This window comes from Penicillium cosmopolitanum, assembly GCF_028827165.1.
Source record: "Penicillium cosmopolitanum strain IBT 29677 chromosome Unknown utg000006l:49.0-5199605.0:1.0-5204138.0, whole genome shotgun sequence".
In the NCBI taxonomy this organism is placed as follows: Eukaryota; Fungi; Ascomycota; class Eurotiomycetes; order Eurotiales; family Aspergillaceae; genus Penicillium; species Penicillium cosmopolitanum.
The window spans coordinates 368587-389382 of record NW_026622676.1 but is presented as its reverse complement, the minus strand read 5'-3'; the positions used below and the strand labels follow the sequence as shown (position 1 = coordinate 389382).

The 20796-nt window shown below is 47.5% G+C and overlaps 10 protein-coding genes across 10 annotated transcripts; 3 read left to right on the top strand and 7 right to left on the bottom strand.

Moving 5' to 3' along the window:
- Nucleotides 1-460: 460 nt before the first annotated feature.
- N7509_004660 (zinc-dependent alcohol dehydrogenase) lies at nucleotides 461-1893 on the bottom strand (the record flags this gene model as incomplete). The annotated part of the gene is made up of 6 exons (XM_056629297.1): nucleotides 461-719; nucleotides 783-1005; nucleotides 1056-1136; nucleotides 1204-1609; nucleotides 1662-1763; nucleotides 1870-1893. 6 exons carry the CDS (start codon nucleotides 1891-1893, stop codon nucleotides 461-463), a joined length of 1095 nt encoding a protein of 364 aa, XP_056488599.1.
- A 544-nt stretch (nucleotides 1894-2437) lies between these two features.
- Nucleotides 2438-3917, bottom strand: N7509_004659 (bZIP transcription factor; the record flags this gene model as incomplete). The annotated part of the gene is made up of 4 exons (XM_056629296.1): nucleotides 2438-2690; nucleotides 2738-2847; nucleotides 2906-3255; nucleotides 3407-3917. The coding sequence occupies 4 exons, from the start codon at nucleotides 3915-3917 to the stop codon at nucleotides 2438-2440; spliced, it is 1224 nt and encodes a 407-aa protein (XP_056488598.1).
- A 311-nt stretch (nucleotides 3918-4228) lies between these two features.
- On the top strand, nucleotides 4229-6066 carry N7509_004658 (uncharacterized protein; the record flags this gene model as incomplete). Its single annotated transcript, XM_056629295.1, has 7 exons — nucleotides 4229-4280; nucleotides 4451-4714; nucleotides 4779-4878; nucleotides 4957-5328; nucleotides 5380-5434; nucleotides 5484-5654; nucleotides 5704-6066. The coding sequence occupies 7 exons, from the start codon at nucleotides 4229-4231 to the stop codon at nucleotides 6064-6066; spliced, it is 1377 nt and encodes a 458-aa protein (XP_056488597.1).
- A 288-nt stretch (nucleotides 6067-6354) lies between these two features.
- Nucleotides 6355-7511, bottom strand: N7509_004657 (HotDog domain-containing protein; the record flags this gene model as incomplete). Its single annotated transcript, XM_056629294.1, has 5 exons — nucleotides 6355-6694; nucleotides 6750-6840; nucleotides 6911-7198; nucleotides 7296-7344; nucleotides 7404-7511. 5 exons carry the CDS (start codon nucleotides 7509-7511, stop codon nucleotides 6355-6357), a joined length of 876 nt encoding a protein of 291 aa, XP_056488596.1.
- Nucleotides 7512-7637: 126 nt separating this feature from the next.
- Nucleotides 7638-9622, top strand: N7509_004656 (uncharacterized protein; the record flags this gene model as incomplete). Its single annotated transcript, XM_056629293.1, has 4 exons — nucleotides 7638-7641; nucleotides 7981-8721; nucleotides 8810-9258; nucleotides 9317-9622. Coding segments are annotated over 4 exons (1500 nt in total), but the record flags the coding sequence as incomplete, so codon positions are not given.
- A 1030-nt stretch (nucleotides 9623-10652) lies between these two features.
- N7509_004655 (uncharacterized protein) lies at nucleotides 10653-12275 on the bottom strand (the record flags this gene model as incomplete). The annotated part of the gene is made up of 5 exons (XM_056629292.1): nucleotides 10653-10980; nucleotides 11047-11158; nucleotides 11444-11683; nucleotides 11733-11834; nucleotides 11900-12275. 5 exons carry the CDS (start codon nucleotides 12273-12275, stop codon nucleotides 10653-10655), a joined length of 1158 nt encoding a protein of 385 aa, XP_056488594.1.
- Nucleotides 12276-12944: 669 nt separating this feature from the next.
- On the bottom strand, nucleotides 12945-14271 carry N7509_004654 (NAD(P)H-dependent flavin oxidoreductase; the record flags this gene model as incomplete). The annotated part of the gene is made up of 4 exons (XM_056629291.1): nucleotides 12945-13074; nucleotides 13128-13349; nucleotides 13415-13707; nucleotides 13867-14271. 4 exons carry the CDS (start codon nucleotides 14269-14271, stop codon nucleotides 12945-12947), a joined length of 1050 nt encoding a protein of 349 aa, XP_056488593.1.
- A 392-nt stretch (nucleotides 14272-14663) lies between these two features.
- N7509_004653 (fungal specific transcription factor domain-containing protein) lies at nucleotides 14664-15515 on the bottom strand (the record flags this gene model as incomplete). Its single annotated transcript, XM_056629290.1, has 1 exon — nucleotides 14664-15515. The coding sequence occupies one exon, from the start codon at nucleotides 15513-15515 to the stop codon at nucleotides 14664-14666; it is 852 nt and encodes a 283-aa protein (XP_056488592.1).
- Nucleotides 15516-15999: 484 nt separating this feature from the next.
- Nucleotides 16000-16356, bottom strand: N7509_004652 (uncharacterized protein; the record flags this gene model as incomplete). Its single annotated transcript, XM_056629289.1, has 1 exon — nucleotides 16000-16356. One exon carries the CDS (start codon nucleotides 16354-16356, stop codon nucleotides 16000-16002), a length of 357 nt encoding a protein of 118 aa, XP_056488591.1.
- Nucleotides 16357-17556: 1200 nt separating this feature from the next.
- Nucleotides 17557-20043, top strand: N7509_004651 (serine/threonine/tyrosine protein kinase MPS1; the record flags this gene model as incomplete). The annotated part of the gene is made up of 1 exon (XM_056629288.1): nucleotides 17557-20043. One exon carries the CDS (start codon nucleotides 17557-17559, stop codon nucleotides 20041-20043), a length of 2487 nt encoding a protein of 828 aa, XP_056488590.1.
- Between the last annotated feature and the right edge of the window lie 753 nt (nucleotides 20044-20796).

The following is a 20796-nucleotide window of genomic DNA, read 5'->3' as shown; positions in this document are numbered from 1 at the left end:
AATCCAGTATGGAGATTCGGCGACATTTCTCCACCAGTTTAACCAGTGGTGGGGAGTTTCATGAGTCATGACGACTTACTCATGTGATGAATTTCAATCGTCATGCAGTATGACATACATTCCAATCAAACAACTCCCGAGCTCCGGACTCTGCGCACGTATATTACCTACTCAGTGAAGAGGGGGAAAGAAGAAAAACAAGACTGAGTAAGTGTCGTATTATTTAAATTGACAATTGAACTCAAGGAGGCTAGTTCATAGCGGACGTGGATTGAAAATAAAAACGCAACGGTATTGAGATAAGATGACATCATCGAGATCATCTTTAATTCAATTCAACTTTTCTCCACCACTACTAACTAGTAACTAGTACACCTCTCAACCTTGGGAGTTAGATAAATGGAATTATATAGTGCGATATCTCTCAACGCTATCATCCAACGGTCGAAGATTAGGTATACTAAAATACAATCCCAAATCGGCCAGCAGTCTTTCCGGCCTCCATTAAGTCGATAATCTTCTGAATATCCTCAATTTTGTCAATTGTTGTCATGTGTGCCTTGATTCCATGCTTGTGGCTAAACTCAATGGGCTCACGCATTTGCTGTGGTGTTCCACTGCTAGCGCCCATGATGCGATATTTTCCAAGTAGAATATCGAGAGCATTAATTGAGAGGTTTTCCTTTGGTATTCCAATTACCATCAAAATTCCATTGACTCTGAGCATTTGTTAGCACATTTCTATGAAATTGTTGTGGGGACTGTGGGTGGACAATTGTTACCTCAGAATGTTGGGAGCCGTGCTGTACGCAGCATTTGATGCGCTCAAGACCACGGCGGCATGTGCGCCACCGTAAGTTTTTTGCTTAATCTCTTCAGCGTAGCCCACATACGAAGCAGAGTTATAGGTAAGCTCTGCGCCCAGAGACTTGGCGTTTTTTAGCTGGGAGTCGGAGATGTCGATACCAATTACACGCAATTTCAATGCTTTGGCATATTGGATGGCTCATAGTAGTTAGTTCCAGGACCGAATGCTCAGGGAAATTGGAGATCACCCAAATGTCCTAGTCCTCCACATCCGATAATTGATATCCAATCACCTTCTTGGAGTCCACATTTCTTCACTGCATGATAGGCTGGAAAAGAATATTGGGGTTAGTAAATACTGTTGAGCTAAGATGTAAATGCTCCCATTTTCCTTACCCGTAACACCGGCACAGAATAAAGGAGCCGTCGAAACAGTATCCATGCCCTTCGGGAGCACCATCGCATTGCGATAGTCCGAGAGCGAGTATTCAGCAAAATGACCATGAGTAGTAAACCCATGCATACGGCCGGTTCCCTTTGCGCAATGGAGACTATGCACGCGACACCCCTCACATTCATCTAAATGGTTCAGCAAATCAATCGTGCTGCACTGGCCAAATGCACTGCAGCCCAAGGATTGCAACTTACAACAAGCGTAGCTGCAGCCAAGGCATCCGACAACATCTCCCACTTTGAAACCTTGCACATTGCTTCCGATTGCCGTAACAAAGCCGGTGTTCTCATGCCCGATTGTGACTTTATCCATTGGAGGCTTCTCTGCAGTATGGCCCCAGAATAGCATCTGCGAGATTGGTCAGGATTCTAAACAAACGAAGTATTTTCAAGGCTCATACCAAATCAGAGTGACACAGAGAGGCGCAGGCATTTTTGATGAGAATGTCATTTGGTCCCGGTTCCGGAATCGGGATCTCATTAACCTCAACCTTGTTAACGAGCTATTCTTCCAATATACGGTTAGTTATTATTTTACAGCAATTCTGCCATGAGTTTTGGGACGTGAAAGACAAAGGTTTCATCCCAAGACAGGAGTTGGCAACATACAGTATTGAATTGAGCGGCTTTCATTGTGAGTTGCATTTCGGATGAGTTGAGGTATTGAATGCTCTTCTGCGTGGGTCAGATGAATCAGACAAAATTCAAAGGTCAATTGTCGGATTGAATTTGGTAGATTAAGTACTTTAAATTCAAGTTTATATGGGGTTCAAGTTGGGTTGGGGTTCCAAAGCTACCCCAGACTCGGATACTATTACCAAAGTGTTGGATTTCCATCGGCTACACTACAATATTCCATGACTCAACCCGCACGGGTCCGGATTTGTTTCCACTTTCCTTTCAAAGCCAGGGGTCTCGGACAATGGAATCAGATCTACTGTTCGAGATCCCCTATATCATGAGTCATGAATCTGCTGTCCGAATACCCCCTTTGGATCACTGACTCGAGCACCATGACTCACGTTTGAGGTACTTATCCAGTGAATCTCGCTCGGAAATTGCTCGGAAATCTCAATCTCAAAGCCCCAAAGCTCATATATAAATTTTGATACAAGGTGTGGCACTACTAGTATTAATAACTGCTTGTTAACATGTTGCATTCGCCATGGGTTCCCATCTAACCATCCAGATAAACATCAGATGTCCATTCAGAGAAGTATTCCCGAAACTGACGAGAGACAGTCCAGTTACTTAATCTTTGTATGTGCTTTTCGAAAATAGTATTTAATACGAGCCCCTCTTCGGTTTCGAGAACGATATCCTCCGGGTCGTAGGACCAATTCACACTGACATGGTGAGAGTAAAACTCGGAAAAGAGGACGAAGGGATATCGCTCGGGTTGTTCTATTAGGATATCACGGACGCGAGGCCTTTACATATGTTAGGAAAGTCAAGAAGGAGGGAGTTTCGAACCTACCAAGGAATGTTATCAATCCAAGCTGCGTGCGGGACAATGATCTGCATTGCGGTCGGTCTGAGCCATACTGGTATACCAGTGTAGGTCTCGCTATTCGGCCATATTTGCCACTGGAAAGTTAGTGTCCAAGTGTTTGAATCGTACTGCGCAATATTTGGGTTAACTTACTCGTGTCGTACGATGCATAATGTACATAAAGGCCATCTTTTCTGGTAGTTTTACGTGAGGAAAGGTTGCTAGGGTCTCTCCCATAACACGGCTTATTGCATGCGTGGTAGAAGTGCCACCTGGACTTAAAACATCCAGGGGGCAAGCTTGGTCTGGCCCAAGGACCTCGGATATGGGTGTACCTCTGGCAGCCAAGTCCTGGCGGGAGGCAATGAAATCCAGTAGGATGTGATCCAATGGACAAGTGCCGGCCGTGTGCTTCGGCAGCGCACAAGCCATCAATCCTGCATTGTCAGGGGTGGATTTTGGGGGTATTGAATGACTAATGATCGTATTCTGGATGCTGTGGGCTGGGGAAAAAGATGAATGATCTGATCTGGGTTCCCGACGATGATCTGCAAATAAATAAAAAATTACTCACAATACCTACACCAGTCTGGGTACTTCCAAGAGGCAGGACAGTGTTTGGTGGCAGTGGGGGCATGGGGCTGATGAATGTACCTGATATTGGAGGTAAAACTGGAGGATGTGATTCGTGCCCTTGGGCCGCCGGGGTCGCTGCTGCGCTCCCGGGGTATGTGCTGGCGAGGCTTGGGGGTAGATCTGCGTATGAATGGGCTACATGGGGCTCTGGGCTACCACTTGCAGGTAGATCGAGCCCCTGCTGGATCTCTCCAGGCGATTCGCGTCGCGTTGGGCTCGGTCCCTCGATGTCGGAAATCCGGCCTAGGGCAAAATGTCCGATACTCTGTAAGGAGACTCTAAGTTGTCGATTTTGGTCCCTCAGTTGCCGGATCTCTTCAATCATTGTCTGCTCCCGCTCGGAAACGGATTCCTTGAAACGCGAAAGATCATTTTCCAATTCTTGAATGCGAACCTTGGTCCGTTGCCGCAGAGCGCGTTGTGCCTTGCGATCGAGATCCCTTTTGTGTTGAATTTGTGATGCTGAAAGGCTAGAAACAACGCGTCTCCCGGCCGCTCGCTGTGCCGTAGGGGCCTCGGTGTCAGACATGGGGCTTTGGGAAAGGTGCGTACTAGTCAGTACGAGCATCCAGAAGTATTGGTAAATCAGCGGGGAAAGTGGTCATGGAATGATGCAGTTCCGTGGAAAAAGCCGAGTCATGTTCGCATGACTCAGTGACGATCGGGTAGACCCACTTTCGTGCAGGTTTTGCTTCATTGGACGGTGTCATGTGGAGCTAGTCAGGAAATCACCGCCAAGTGCCGGGGTAAATGTGTGTAAAGCTGTCAATAAGTAGGCCTAAAAAATACCAAGTCAAGGCATAATGAATACTAAAAACAAAGTTGCGAATTATACAAATTATGAAGCTCGATTCACACCTCACTCAACTCTTTATCAACAATCAGGCAAGTTGTATCAATTCATTTTTTCAAAGTTAAATATTGTCAAAGTACTAGCGTTGACAGTCCATATAGTATGTGGATTCTTTGAACACAAAAAGGTATGTGATATCCGTCGTTCTTGTTTCTGTTATCTCATTCTTAATGGGCATGCCATCAGGTTGTCAGTCTATAACCCAGCAGATGGAACCCTGATTAGTGACCAGATACCCATTGCTGGCGAGGATGATATCGATCGGGCCATTGAGGCAGCTCAGGCTGCATTTAGCCCCAAGTCCGAATGGCGGGTCATGAGCGACTTCGATCGCCAAAAGGCGTTGCTTAAATTCGCGGACCTTATCGAGGCCAACCGAGAACAACTGGCTTCCCTTACTCGGGTGACCCTGGGGGCGCCGTACAACCCGTTTGGAAAATCCGAGGTTGACACTGCCATAGGCTGTTTCAGATGTATGTATCTGATTTCATCTATCTCTTGATTCTTCTTCCTCTCTAATCACTTGTCGTTCAACAGATTACGCTGGATGGGTGGGGAAATTTGCCGGCCAAAGTTTCCCAGCCAATGACGGTTTTTACAAGGTCGTTCGACATGAACCTCTGGGTGTTGTTGCAGGGTATGAAACCATAAATCCAAAATTAAACACACATTTCTTCTATAACGTACCTTCTCCAATTCACTAACTAGAGCACAGTATCATTCCCTGGAATGGCCCATTGGCATCTATTGGCCTCAAAGCTGCACCGGCGTTGGCGACTGGAAATGTTTTCATTCTAAAGCCAAGTGAGAAAACTCCATTCGCAGCTGCTGCACTTGGAAATTTGGCTATCGAGGCCGGCTTTCCTCCTGGTGTCTTTCAAGTCTTGACAGGAGATGGTAGTACGGGTGCTATTCTCGCTAGTCATATGAAGGTTTCCAAGGTGAGCTTCACCGGGAGCGTTGCAACAGGCAAGAATGTACAGATTTTGGCTGCAAAGAGCAATCTAAAGCGGGTGACTCTTGAACTCGGCGGCAAAAGTCCAGCCGTGGTATTTGATGACGCGAATCTCGAAAACGCCGTCCAATGGTAAGCCACATTCGACCAACTGAATAGGTCATGGCTGATGTGATGAGATAGGTGTGTAAATGCTTTGACCACCAACTCCGGACAGATCTGCTTTGCCGCATCCCGGGTATACGTTCAAGATGGGATCTATGAGAAATTCTTGGCGGCCTACAAAGAGGCTTTTGCTGCAAAGGGAGAGAAAAATGGGAGATCCTGAAAAGGCAACTTCGGAAATCGGACCGGTCGTGGATCAGGCTCAATATGACCGCATACTGGAAATAATCAACACCGCGAAAAGGGAAAAACAGGGTACGCTTGTGCAAGGCGCAGGCCAAAAGCATTCAAAGGTTTGTTTACTTTCATGGTGCGACCGAAGCCATTGCTCACACTCTCTAGGGATTCTACATCGAACCTGCGATATTCTTGGATACCGATGTGGATGCCTCCATCACAAGAGATGAGATATTTGGCCCAGTTGTTGTTATCAACCGGTTCAAGACCGAGGAAGAGGTGGTTGCGCTTTCTAATGACTCTAGGTACGGCCTAATGGCTGGGGTTTTCACACAAGACATCAGTCGGGCTCTTCGACTAAGTGAATTTCTGGATTCGGGTGTTGTCGGGGTCAACTGTGTCAGTGTCATCCATTTCTCGTGTCCATTTGGTGGAACAAAGGAGAGTGGTATCGGTCGTGAGCTAGGCGTATATGCTTTGCACGCATACACAGAGCCCAAAACAGTTCTTATCAACATGAATTCCTAGGCGTGAGGAGAGACTTGGCTAGAATTAGTAACAATTCCCTATATCAATATCTCCAGCGACTAGATATAGATCCTACCTAGAATTTACTAGTAGCTACTACCCTCTTAGTCCTATCCGGACAGACCTCTCGCCCGGGCGGTTATTGAATAATTTTAAAGTGCTATATTGGAATGTAATTAATTAACAGAACAGGGAAATTATTTTCACCATCAGATTATGGAGTATTATAGGTCTAGAATCTAAGCCCTAAAACATCGTTACTACTAGATCTGTAAGGTGCTAGAGACCTTATAAGCTGGAAATAACAGTAGTTGGAACAATCAAAGCTCTGCCATTTCCCAACACGATCTGTCCATCTCCTTTCCTTGTTGTAAATCGCACCTCCTCCAATCCATCCATTATCCCCGTGGACCACATGTCTGTAACCAATTTATCACCTGGTCTGACTGGGGACACAAATCTTGCCTGGTAGACTTTAAGTCGATTTGCATCTCCATTGCACATTTGTCGAAGCAGTCCATGACATGTCGAGCTGTACGTATAAAGGCCATGAATGATGACACCGCCCAGTCCCATCTTCACTCCTGCGTCCGGAACGGCATGGAGCGGGTTGTAGTCCCCATTTAGTCTGTATAGCATTAGTAAGATATTTGAGCTGCTTAAGGCTGCGGACTAATACTCACCGGTAAAGAAATACCGTGTTGTCTGTTGTATGTACCACGTGGGTTGCATCAGGTCTCCGATCAGGATGGAAGTAGTTAAGCGATTTAGGGCCTGAGGGTTCACTGTTACATCAGAGTCCAGGTCTAGCAGGGTCTATGACATTTTTGGGATAATTAATAACCTCTTGGGCCTCCCCAGTTCCCCTGGCCTGGAATGAAGTTCATGCTTCGAGTTGTTGCATACACCTCTCCGGTGCCGGCGTCAACAATCTGCTGTTCTGTCTCAAAGGAGCTCCCAACATTGCCCTTGTCATAAATTCCAATTACTTTGTTCCTCAACTCAAATAGTCTGCCAGCGCTTGATGTAGGAAGAGGTTGATGTATTTTAAGTTGTCGTTGTCCGTCAACCGCATAGCGCAGGTCTAGGACCGGGGCCCTGGGATATCTTTTCTCGCATTGCGACCATAGAACTCAATAACCTCCTGATCCGTGAGCTTAAACGCTGCGTGATAGTCACTCATCTAGTTTTGCTTAGGGTTATAAATCTTATGTTTGAAAACAACGTACGTAAAATCAAAGGGTAAGTAGGAAAAACCGTGAAGCGGGGATCCAGTTCCTGGAAATATAAAACTTAATTAGATGTGTAATACTGAATGGAGATGCAAAGTCACTTACATAAAGAAATTGCAGTTCATCAGCGGTGGCACCAATGCTGTTGGCAAACAATAGAACGTCCCGCTGCAGCCAGGATACTGCTTGTGAAGAGAATTCGTATCCCGACATTTTGAGAGAGGGCAAAGATAATTAACGCCAAGTCGACCGTGATTGAGTACGATTATGTACTTCTCGGTGTGCTTGGGTGTTCATTTTTTGCCAACTTCCGTGGTACCCTAAATAGTGGTTTAGGCGATGAGTACGCCGAGGTGGCTTTTGTCCAGAAGGCTGCCCAGGTGGGGTAGGCTTGTTGCTGGGCAAACCTCGGCCCCGAGGTTTGTCAGGGCTCCGAATGTGCCCTCGAGGGGATAAAAATCGAGCTACTCGTTCATTGACTTTCAGTGGAGGATAAATAATTGAGTGAACAACACCAGATTGTCCCAGTTGCTAGAATATTCGGTCGCGAAAACAAGTATTTTCTTCAGGATGCATTTCAATTCTGAACTCGACAGCGACATCCCTTGGTAGACCTTTTAACGCTTGTTTTCGGTAAGTTGGCATATTTTTGCGGCCAGATTATACTGGCTAATATTAACAGAGTCGTCTTATTGCTGGGCAAATGATGATACAGTGATTCATGCCGAAGCTGGGAACGAGGCGAATTTCCTCACCAAGGCACAATCTGCAACACTTGTCCGTCGACTAGGCTACGTGCTCCGAACTCATCTACAAATTGGAAGAAAAGGCACAGGCAAAGATGTTGTGACTTGTATCTGCTCCAACAATCTCCTAAATCCAACCTTGTTCTTTGCTGTTATCGGGGCTGGCGGTGTTTATTCTGCGGCATCTACGGCGTTGACAGTAGCAGAGCTAGTCTGGCAAATCCAGTCAAGCAACAGCGATATTATTATTGCTACCGATGACATGGCCGCTGTTGCTTTGGAGGCTGCAGAGAGGACTCATATATCCCCGGGTAGGGTATTGGTTCTTGATTATATGAGGAGTGGTCGAAGCTTAAGCCCTTCTACAAACAGGCGTTGCAACTATCTGATGGAGACAAAGGAGCTTCCCTGGGAAAGAATCACTGACAGCCAAGTCCTGGAGACTAGAGTGGTTGCTTTGCTCTATTCAAGTGGTACCACTGGTGTGCCCAAAGGTGTACGCTTTTCGCATAAGAATTTCGTAGCAGAAGCCATTCTAACACAGGCAGCCATCGAGACCTATCTCAGTCGCACAAACCAAATGCTAAATGTCGACTTCGAATATCGCACAATCGCACACCTCCCGGTCGCCCACATCTCCGGGCTGCAAGGCTACTTCATTAACGGAACCATGGAGGGTGGAACCGTATTCTGGATGGCAAAATTTATATTCGATGACTTTGTCTACGTGACGAAAAGAGCATCGCCCAACATTCATTACTACAGTGCCATCTGTGTATCTGCGGATTGCTAAAAGCGCATCTGTCACATCCGAGTTCCATAGTCTTCAGCATGCCCAGTCAGGTGCTGCACCCATGGGCCCAGAGCTACAAAAGTTATCTGAGTCGAAGCTCAAGTGCAAGTTAAGCCAGGCGTGGGGGCTGACAGAGACAACTGGAGCGGTCACCTGGCTTCCCTGGGACCGTGAAGACAGCACTGGAAGCATTGGTACATTGCTGCCAAATACACGCATCAAAATCGTCGATGATGATGAAATTGGTGTTCCCGACGGTCATCGCGGTGAGATCTTGGTGAAAGGTCCGAATGTGACCATGGGCTACTGGGGCAACGTCGAGGCAACAAGTAACGCATTTACGGCAGATGGATGGTTTCGCACGGGTGATATAGGGGAGCGCAAGAATGGAAAGTTCTACATTGTTGACAGGAAAAAGTTGGTGGCTTGCGTTTCTTGTAAATCTTTCCCTCGGCTATTTCTATTCTAACTGTATTTAGGAATTGATTAAGTACAAGGGCCTACAGGTAGCCCCTGCTGAGATCGAAGCGCTTCTCCTTGGGCATGACAGCATCCTCGACGCAGCGGTGATCGGTGTCGCCGACCCTGCCATTCTGGGTAATGAGATCCCTCGTGCGTTCGTTGTCCGCAAGCCAGGGCATGATCTGATTACGGAAGGCGAGGTTGAGAATCATGTCAGTTCCAATTTAGCTCCACATAAGAAATTACGTGGAGGAGTCGTTTTCATTGAACAGGTCCCGCGCAATCCTTCAGGCAAGATTCTTAGGCGCAAGTTAGCAGAGAGGGTAATCCCACAGCGACCTGTTAGACTCTGATGTTTTGAGGTTTTGAGGTGGAAATATTGACCTGTACTGAGGTCTACAGCCTCATTACTAGTGGCATTGCCAGCTCACACTTCGTGTATAGTGCATGCAGGACTAGGATTATGCTGGCCTGCATTGCATATTGTTCCTGTCGGCCGTTGCGCCCATTGCACGCCGTTTGTCATTAGATTGGCAGATATAGGGTGGATTTCCCACAGCATAGATCTCCCATCTTCATCTTCTATCTCATCCTTGTGTCTCTCCCTAGTAAGCTGCAAAATCCTACAAGTTCTGGTAGAAAAGAATTTTTTATCTTGATAGATCAATACCATACTAGGGAACTGCCAGACAAATAATTATGCTCATCCGTAATTAGGGAATAAAATATTCTTTTAATCGTATATTTTATAGAAGAGGCAGATCTTCAGTAGATGAATGAAGAGCCACATCGTAAGGAGAATTAGAATAGAAATTATATTATTATGGGGTATTATCATTCATATGTGTCCTTCGTCGAATCCTCAGACTGCGAGTAGGAAGAACTTTCTCCACCCAAAAATCTGAAAAGCCAATAAATACTGCAAAATACGCAGGAGGGTCTTCATGTAGTATTGTGGCTATGTGATAAAACTACACCTTATGATCCCTGCAAAAACTGAACAAGTTCTGCCCTATTATATCAGAGGACGGCTGTATAACTCCACTTCGTCCTATCGGTTCCTCCTCCCAACTAGCCAGCTGATTCAATGTGGCTAAGTCGGCGTGGTTCGCAACGACGCGGTTTCCATTTCTTGTTAGCCGGCACACTATGTGGCCCAGCCGTAGTCGATTCTCCTGATCGTATTCCACGGTATATGTCTTGATATCATCAGTAAGAGGTGAAAGCCATTCAAAAAGACCAGATATACCAACCTCAACCATGGCCGCCTCATCCTTTACCACTGATTTTAATGGTGGTCCGGCTACAAGCTCTAGGATCTTGTCTTCCAATGGATACGCTTTGTAAGACTTGCTAGGATGTGTAGAGAGGCATATTACATTTTCCGTAGTTAGTACCCCCCCCGTTAGCGAGAACAAGCCCGTTAGAAGCTTCGTGGCAATTTTGCAGCTTCCGTAGTCGACGCGTCATCTCCACTACGGCCTGCAGCCGAATTTCAATATCAGTAACAGCTTCAATATTGGTCACAGATTCCAAAAATTCTGCTCTTACATGCATGGAATAATTCGCGCCCGCGCCGCCAAATGATGTGAGACCTCCTAGAAGAGTAATTGGCTTTCGGGGGTTGTCGCAAGGGATTCCTAGGTGGTCGCACGCTAGTTTAGGGACAACTGGGAAGCATCTACCAGCAGATGTTAGTGCAATTCGCCTTAAGCTCAAGCCTTGCTCCTAATAGGACATAACTCACGAATAAAAGTCAAACATATCAATATCCTCTTTGCACAGACCTGACGAGTTCAGACACTCGTCCAAGGCAAAGGCAATTGCGGCACTGGAGGAAAAGTTGGAACGGTTCCAAACTAGAAGAGCGTCAGCTCGTTATTTTCAAACAAATAGAGACAAAGGAAGAAGAAAGAGAAAGGGAAGGTCAGTGATACAGTCCTCGGTATCCCGTGCCCTCCCGCCCCCTAGCGGAAAAATCCATTTGTGGCGGGAAATCCCCATTCTATCAGCGAAGTCGGTCGAAGTTATAATGCAAGCTCCGGCAATATTCACATCATTGAAGGCGTTCACCAACAATGGATCTAGCGTTTCCGGGGTTAATATATCTCTTGCCCTTCACGGAACGAGTTGGTAGCACGGACATGGAAAACATATCATTCTGTTCCGCTTGGAGATTGTCCCAATCGTCTCTGCCGTTTCTGTCCCTCGCCCAAAGTGCCATGATGTCGGGTGCTCCGATGCGACTTTAGCGTATCTTCCATATAAGGACGCAGACTCTCGAAAATTTTCAATTGGTCTCTGCCCCTTATGGGCTCGCCGTCCGTTCTCATACATGGGATACACATGCATGGGTACTCCGACCTTGTGGATCTTCCCAATTCCTGAACAGTTCAGCATTTATTTTTGACACATTTATTTGAGAATAGTTACCAGTTAGCGCGTCGGTATCATTTGCATAATATATTTCATTCGTCTCCGGGTCTGGGGCTGTCCATGGAGGAGGATACGAGTGGGTTTTGATATAGGTTTTCACTGTGAAGTGAATAGTTAATCACTGGCACACAGGAGGTCTCAGTAATTGAGTTGTAACTGCATACATGACGCCATCGCCTCTCCTCCCACTATAATTCCAACTTCTGCTTCGCCTTTCGCAACGAGTCGAGCAGTATTATCAATTAGTTCAACGGACGAGCTCCCAGCCAGGGCACTATAAGCCCTATGGGATGGTCGAATTCCTAACTTTTCAGATACCAGGCCCGGGAGGTCCTTGTACCGCCACGTCGAACTAGCCACGACGCCCACGCTGTCAACACAAGCAATAAGTTTCTCCGGAAATGAGCTGGATGCATCGTGAGCTGATATATTGATCGCATTTAGCATTAAATCCAACGGCTCGATCGCATCCTCCTTTTGGCGAGAGCTGTTCTTTACTTCGCCGATTCCGATGATTACAGGGACCTTTGGGGGACCCATCGTTGAGTAAGAGCTGAGAAGGTCTCCTTGTAGTTGAATTGAGGCCTGAACAGAGCTCCTTGCTTCTGCGGTCGTCCTTTTCTACCCTTGGGTGTGGCCAAGGCAGACCTCGGTAAGGGCGTCACCGCACAGCGCGATTTCAACCGGGTCTTGAAATTGGACAACTTGCCGGAACCTCGGACCATTCAAGTCGTTATTTGGACAGATTCCCCGGTAACTTCAGACTTGTCTCACTTAATGTTTATCAAGGGCCTCACGTAATCTGCGACCTGTACTCCGAAGCCTAGTATACTTGAGGGCCGAGTAAAAGAGCCGACACCATTACAGTTGCCTGTTGGAATCTTTTAAGTTGCTTTTGATCTTGCTGTAATTGAATGAAATGAAGAGAAACTAAGAATCAAAGCTCCCCAGTAAGTTTTATCAAAGTTGAATTCCAATCTTAATAGCCATCAGATGGTCTTGCTTTATTTGTACATTATACATGCGAGTCTTCTTGTGCGAAATGGACAATACATATTATACTTCACCAATTCAAAGAATAGTACTATTTTGTATATCACTGTATTGAATTTTCAAGATTTTTGCCTAAATGGAATTTTATGCAACTATGTACCAGTATTTTCAATCACCTGGGCATGTCTGATGACAGCAATATTTACTCCAAGTCAATCATATTTTTGCTCCCACATATTGTCGCGCTCCTCTCAGCAGCCCGAAAGCCTCAATCACCATCTCCAGCACGATTTCCTTTGCCGATTGATCTTCTTGGGTCACCATAGCGGCACCACAGCCCATAGGCCTGTGTGAGATTCAGCATGGCTCCAATTGAAGGAGTTGACATTCATAACGTACCTCTGCGTAGTCAGGTCTTCAATTTCTTCTGTCAATTGACCGTCTTTTGCTAGCTTGTCCAGCTCATAATCCAATACAATCAAACCTTGGCCCTGCAGCTTCTCGATTTCATTGCGACGGTTCAGCTCCCAGTCTCGTATATAAGGCGTTGCGAGAGCTCTGAGCGGTCGGCCCGTCCACAAAGTGCTTTTCATGGTGTCATGAAATCCAGCGTCGATGATACTACCCTCACAATTAGGTTAGCCGGCCGTAATTGCTTTATACTTGATAATAATAACAATATTTACGCTTTCTTGCCTAGTTTGGGAGCGGCAGATTCACGGGCTGTGACGAAACGTGTTCCAATCCATACTGCGCTAGCACCCATCATCATCATTGCAGCAATGCCTCGGCCGTCGAATATGCCACCCGCTGCTACAAGCTGAACCGTTTCTCCCGTTAAAGGAGACTTATATTGTCGGCAAGCATCCGCACAGGCAGGAATGAGCACGCTGGTCGGAATTTCACCTGTATGACCGCCTGCTTCGCCTCCTTGCGCGCAGATGAGATCAGCACCTGCCTGGCAGGCTTTGTGGACATGCTGTGTCAATAGTCAGCAACTTGTGCTTGAGATTCTTTCAAAATATCAAATAGTCTCAAAGGCACACTTTTGGATGGCCGACCATGTTCTGTGTTTCAGGCTATCAGCCTAAGTTCAATCTTTCAAAGTCGGGGACATTGTTTATATCGCCTTACATACCATGTATAAGATGCCCGCTGCATGAAGCCGATCAATAACTTCTTTCGGGGGAATGCCCACGGCCGAAACGAAGAGCGCCGCTTTCTCCTCGATGATCACATCAACTAACTCATTTAGCGCGCCTTTAGTGTAGTCCTTGTTAGTCTTGCGGGCTGAACCTCCCACCCGTGGAAGAAGGAGATCTACGCCGAAGGGTAGATCCGGCTTTCGAAGCCTGGATTTCACTTCCTGTATGGCGTCGCGGAGCATTTTTGGCGTATAACCCAATCCACCAAGCACTCCCAATCCTCCTGCGTTAGAAACGGCAGCCACCAGGTCAGAACCGGCAGTGTGACCCATTCCTGCAAGCAGGATAGGGTGATCAATGTGAAGGAGCTGGGTGGTTGGGGTGGTGATGAGTGCCATACTCGCTTGAGTCTGTCAAATTTTGTGCAAATAGAGTCCAGTTAATTGATTAATTTAGCCAAGGCGATACTTACCTTTTTATTTCCCTATGTGGACTTGAAAAAAAGTTCATGTGTGCCGGTGGGGTCGGGCTGTAGTTGAGAAGCGACCAGCCGTGACCCAGATCGTGGACAGCACTGTCCAGCCTCGGTGCTCTGGACCGAGGCCATCGCCCAGTTATTACTAGACCACCTGCGTACCCTTTACTGCCTCACTAACCATCATGATTCTTCCTGTTTTGGCCAAAAGTGGCCGGGATTATAGTTGACACATCAAGTCTGTTTAATATTTTTGACATTGTCCATGTCCTCGGCACGATGTATTTTTGGAGCGCCTTCAAATGTCTATGAGTGCTACTTTGTGCCCCCTGAGGTCAAGTATGTGTCGTGGGGTAGTAGCCTAGACGCAAAATGGTCCCACATTTCCTCCCATACGGAGTCTTTAAGCGCTGCTAATGTATGTCCCGCCAGTCGAGATGTTTCTTCCAGCCTGTGGATCATATTCCAACATTTTTGCAAGGAGCGGGTTCTATTATTTTGGTCAAAGGACGAAGTTGCGCTGAGGGGTCGCTGGTGGTAAGTTAGGGCCAACACTAACAGTGGCGTGGCAGAGGATGGTAGAAATTCCAACAGCCCCAGACTGTCAACCTCATCAAATAGATCCGTGATATCTGACAACAACCGATCCGCCTGGACGGATTGAATCCATGTCGATGGACTGGAGAAAGTCTCGTTGGCTGTTTGGAATTGATCAGAGAAGACCGCGTACAACGAACCCAAATTTAGGAGTCGCAGCCACGCTCGATGTAAGTACGTGCTTCTATCCCACTCATTCTGGACCAGCCTCGATGGATATTGATAGCGAATTGCAGCCGGAAGCTCCATGCTCCATCTACGCAGCTCCTCCGTCGTATCGTCATTAATACCATTTTTCTGCCGACAGGACGCTGGCTCTTGTTCGTTGGTTCCACGCGCCAGCATAGTCACTCTATCTGCGATACGTGAAAAGAGTGACAATTGACAGAGTTTGGTCTTCTCGATGAACAAATGGGCTTGTATCTTCTGTGATTCAACCGTGTGAGCAACATCGCAGTCATCCACGAGGGCTCGTGCTTCAGGTGCTAAGACTCCGAATTGGAAGTCGTCAATGGTAATCATGGGCATATCGAACAAAATCTTGTCTGTGCAACCTTCCTGGATGAGCATTTTAGATGATAAGTCTTTAGTTGCCAGGCGAAGATGGTTGTGCAACGCCCACCATGTTCGTTTCCACGTCTTCTGCTTGGTCGATGTAAGCTTGAAAGAGTTGGGCTCGTAATTGAGGCCGATGCGCACTGCCACTGATAAACAGGTACCTATCCAACAATGAATTTCCTCCTCGGAATGGAGTCCATCATTCCAATAAGTCACGAAGAGGAGCGATTGTACCGTTGCAAGGGGGTTGTCGTCTTTACATGAAGTGTCCAACAGAGTCTAGTCACAACTGTCAGCATTCAGATCTCCACACTATTTTCCAACGACAGTAATTGACTGATGTGAATACAGACCTTGAAGCGTTGGAGCAGCACGTTACGAGCGGCTCTGCGCGACTTGTAACCCTCGTCGTGGATATAGGAAATATCTACAAAAGCCGACGCTGCGAACAAAACTGCGTGGTATAATAGTAGGCCACATGTATTATGGCCATTGTTTATCGCAATTCCACATAGGAGCTGTCCGCTTCTAAGATAGGGAGCTGGGGATGGACCCATAACAAGTAGCTCTTTAGCAGCGCATTTCGAAACCGTGTAGTCGGAACATCGACGACCTCCTTGCCTTGCGAACATTCATGGTCGCCCGGATCCCAATCACTCGACAATTCAGGCACATTGCCGAACATGTCAATGGAGATAGGTGGGGTGAGGGGATCGGGGCCGAGTAATTGACGGGCAATGGAGATGTAATTTTCCAATGGGTCAGTTGCTGCGACCGCAGGGTCTGCGCTCTTCTGCAATTTATGTTCCTGGACGGTTCGGTGGATCTGAGATTTGAAAGATTTTTCTATCATCGAAGTGTTTTCAGCCGTGGTTTGATGTGAGATCATGCATTGCATTCTTACCATCACAGTATATCAGAGGTGTTTGCTTTTTGGCGTGTGGTCTACTACAACTACTCATATGTTAGCAAACACGATTTGGAGAGGAGGGTGAAAGCACTACTAACTTTACTACTCGTGGGTTTACGGAGCTTTCGCAGCGGAGATTCAACCGGCGACATCCAGAGCATGGAATTCCTCTGACACCAATATAACAACGTTCCCCTCGCGCGACGCAGCGCGAGCAGGCTCCCAATCGGGCTGTTCGCACGCGTTTTGGGACGTGGCGTCTTTCCTCCATTGCTCAGCTCGGCGACAGAAAGAATGATTGTGAATGATAGTATAATCCAGGCTAGTTCAAGTTGGTAAATACTAGTTGGGAGGTACTGCGGGGAGGGGAACATGCTCTACAGTATTACCGAGGTCATGGCCCGGAATTTATAATCCCAGGTCGGCTAAGTGGGAAACGGCTACAAAAGCAGCACTTTGCGTGTTTCTCAAGTATTCCCCTACTCATGTCATTTTGGTTGCCTACCCCTACTAGTGGCAGCATTACATGGCGTATTCAAGTTGTGCCTAGTACTACCTTCGCCCGATATACCTCCGAGTCCCGTTTGATATTCCCGCTACGATTTTAGTAGCCATTTAAGTAGGCCCTAGACAGTGACTTTTTGAAAGAGCTTCAAGTTATATATATATATAGTCCTGGAACTGTTGGAAATTGTTCAAAATTGTCTACCTATTAGATAGTCATTTTGAAGATCCCCATTCGCCTAGCAAGTAGTACTAGTACCTAGGTAGTAGAGCGCAAAGTTGCGGTTCCAGTGCCAGTGGCGGTTAACTTGGAACAGGAGTATGACCAATGGATGCGGTAAGCTCTGGCCATGTATGGCTTGAATGGACGGAGATATAAATGAGAGCAACTTAAAAGTAACTTGAATGTGATAATGTGCCAACCATGACTGTACACTGGCAACTTGGAAGTATGAACATTCTTTGTTGTGGCTGCGGGTAACCGTGGCAACACACTTCACGTGACTCCTCATACCCGCGCGTGTTGGCGGCAGCTTCCAAACTTGGACGAGGCCATCTTCTTCCTTCGACAACAAACATTCGACTGGGCCACAGCGGTACCACATTGATCTACGACTTCAATGTAGGTGACTGCCCGCCATGGCCTCCCCAAACTCGTTATCTTCCGCCTACCACTCCGGTCTATACCAGCAACCACAATCATCTCATCCGATGTCCCGACCCGCGGTTTCGCGCTCCGGTTCCAGACGGGTCTCTCCCGCTCTCCACGCCCGCGACCTACCCCGGACAACGTCTCGGCATTACTCAGGCGACAGCTCTGATGAGGAGGTTCCAGAGCCCAAGTTCAGCGCCTCCGTCAAGGCGCTTTTAGATGGAGATGGATTGGGATCTTCGCCACATCTGCAAAAGGGACATGCCGCATATGAGCGTCGCGCTGCCGTCGGATCGAGGCAAAACAGTCAATCGCCCCGGAATGCCTCGCCTCATGATCGATCAACAGGTAGCCCAGCTCCCAGGGTAGTCCGAATTGCTGGCGCTTCTCCCGCTTCCAGGTACTCGCGCGAAGGATCCCCTCTGTCTAACAGCCAGAGCGCCGATTCTGAAGTTCAAGACCGCCCAAATGACTTTATTACTCCCGCGCCTCGACCGCGCAGTGTTCGAATTAATGTATCACGCAGTCATACGCGATCTCCCTCATCTATTTCACCTTCCGTTAAACGCTCCACAGAACGCCATTCTGGGGACGAGTATGGGAGCGCCAACCGATCAGACAGCGATCGGAAATCCCGTCTTGCTCAAAGCGAGGAAGATCCCGTGTCTCATATTGGATCATCATCAGTTTTGCGCGGTCGCAATGGTGAAGATGTTGGCCCTCAGAGCTCGTTGCGGGTGAAGAGAGTTGGACGTCTCACCGGCACGTTTTTGAATGGGCCAGCACGCCGAGGCGTATTGCGCCGCCAAAGTGAAGAGAATAACGAAGAAAACTATTTGTTGAACGAAGATGTCAGAGAGAACCCGGAGCATGATAACAATGTCGAGTACCAACCCCGCAGACAATCGTCACCGAAAGTATCTTGGGCAGATCCGAGTCCACCCCAAGAGCGGGAATCACATCGCCCCGAACAGCCCGTCAGTGGTCCGACCGATGGTCTCTTTTCAAGATCGGCCTCTCCCAGGTCTTATGGATCTCACTCAAAGTCGACACCCGCATCCTCAGAAATGTCATCAAAGCCATCCAGTGCGAAGGAACAACCTGTCTTCAAGGTTCCGTCATTACCGCCGTTGCCTTCTGTAAGAGACCAGGAGAATGAGCCACCACCCACGTTCAAACGCACCAAGCCTCAAGGATTGAATCTGTTAGACAAACCAGAGAAGTTCTCGGTTGTTTATGATACAGATAAAAAGGATTCCGTGGAAACCCCCGCCGGCGATTCGCCGCGCAAGATTCTTTCCACACGCAGCAGCAACACACCACATAGACCAGCCCCTCCACCTCCAAAAATGTCGATGCTTGAGACGGCAACCGCTACTGCCGGAGCTTCGACCTCGCAGTCTCGAAAGAAGCGGACACAGGTGTCTATCAATCACAAGCATTTCACTCGTCTTGACTGCATTGGCCGCGGAGGAAGTTCGCGTGTCTATCGTGTCATGGCAGAGAACTATAAGATCTTCGCACTGAAGAGGGTGAACTTGGAAGATGTCGACCCTTTAACCCTGGCTGGTTACAAGGGTGAGATCGACCTTTTGAAGAAGTTGGAGAATGTTGACCGTGTGGTTCGACTTTTCGATTGGGAGCTCAACTCTGACAAGCACTCGTTGAGTGTGCTTATGGAAATTGGTGAATCCGACCTCGAGAAAATCCTCGCCCATCGCCTCAATGCTGAAGATGCTGTATTTGATATCAACTTTGTCCGTTATTATTGGAAAGAAATGCTTGAGTGTGTACAGGCCGTGCACGAATACAACATCGTCCACTCTGACTTGAAGCCAGCCAACTTCCTCATGGTTCAGGGTCGGCTTAAGCTCATCGACTTCGGTATCGCCAATGCGATCCAAGATAACACTGTCAACGTTCACCGAGAACAACAAGTTGGTACACCCAACTACATGTCCCCGGAGGCTTTGGTCGACTCGAATGCCTCTCTCGGACTGCCGGCAAGCGTTGGCAAAGTGATGAAGCTGGGTAAGCCTAGTGATGTTTGGAGCTTGGGCTGCATTCTGTACAAAATGGTGTATGGCCAGCCACCATTCGCAAAGATCGCCAAATACTATGAGCGAATTATGGCAATTCCGAACCCCCGTGTACAAATCGACTTTCCATCCCACGGAGTCGGCGGTATCACCGTCCCTCCTGGTCTCATCCGAACCCTGAAGCGCTGCTTGCAGCGTGACCAGACACTTCGACCAACCATTGAAGAGATGCTCGGCCCCCGTGATCCCTTCCTTCACCCCGACGCTCAGCTTGAGGGCGCTGTGCCTGTCACGCAGGATATGCTCGGTCGCATCCTTGCAAATGTTGTCAACCACTGCCGAGCACGCGGTATCCCCAAAGAAGAAGAGTTGGCTGCCTGGCCCGCTGGGTTCTTTGCAAAAATAAAAGCAGCCCTGGAAGAAGAAAATTCCTGACCGGTCCTTACTCATTTCTTTTGTCTTCATGTTCCCAGACCTTGTTCTCTCCTTTTCTTTTCTCAGAACGACTTAATGACCGGTGTTCGATGGGGTTTTCGATTCTTCTGTCTAGAGCTGATTGGTGGTCGATCTCACTGATATCTGAACTGCCACTTATTATCTGCTTCTATTTTTTTCCTTCCGCATCCCCCCTTATGGGCTTTGTTTGTTGAACCAGCAACCCACATTGGTGAATTAGCAAAGCGTGTGACCTATCCATTCTGTATATGACTTTTTTTGTTTCCTTTTCCTGCTTGCACAGGGCTGTCGAATCAAGCATTGGGGTTATGGGAGTTTCTTAGCGCCTTATTGGTGGCCTTTAATTGATCCTACTCTTTTCGGAACTTTTCGAACGCGAAGTAACCAGCTGTACATAAAAATGTAGTAGCCAGTAGTCAATGCACCTAGTTCACATGATCTCTATTCAATTAAATCCCTGTATACATCTCCATATTCCCTCGCATGGGGTATCGCCATACTGGAGTTCGGCAAGTGGGACTTGGAACCAAAGATTGCCCGCTGACCAACAACCATATTCTAGATGCCATTCGCCACCGGAAAACTTATTGCTGAGCAACCCCTTCGGCCCGTTCGCCGGATTTAGACACCATTACTAGACTCAGAGACCAGTCAACCAATCCCCGGCTCGAACCGAACCGTGTTTCTACGAATGTTGCTGAGTTATGTTTATGAGTGGCGATAATCTAGATT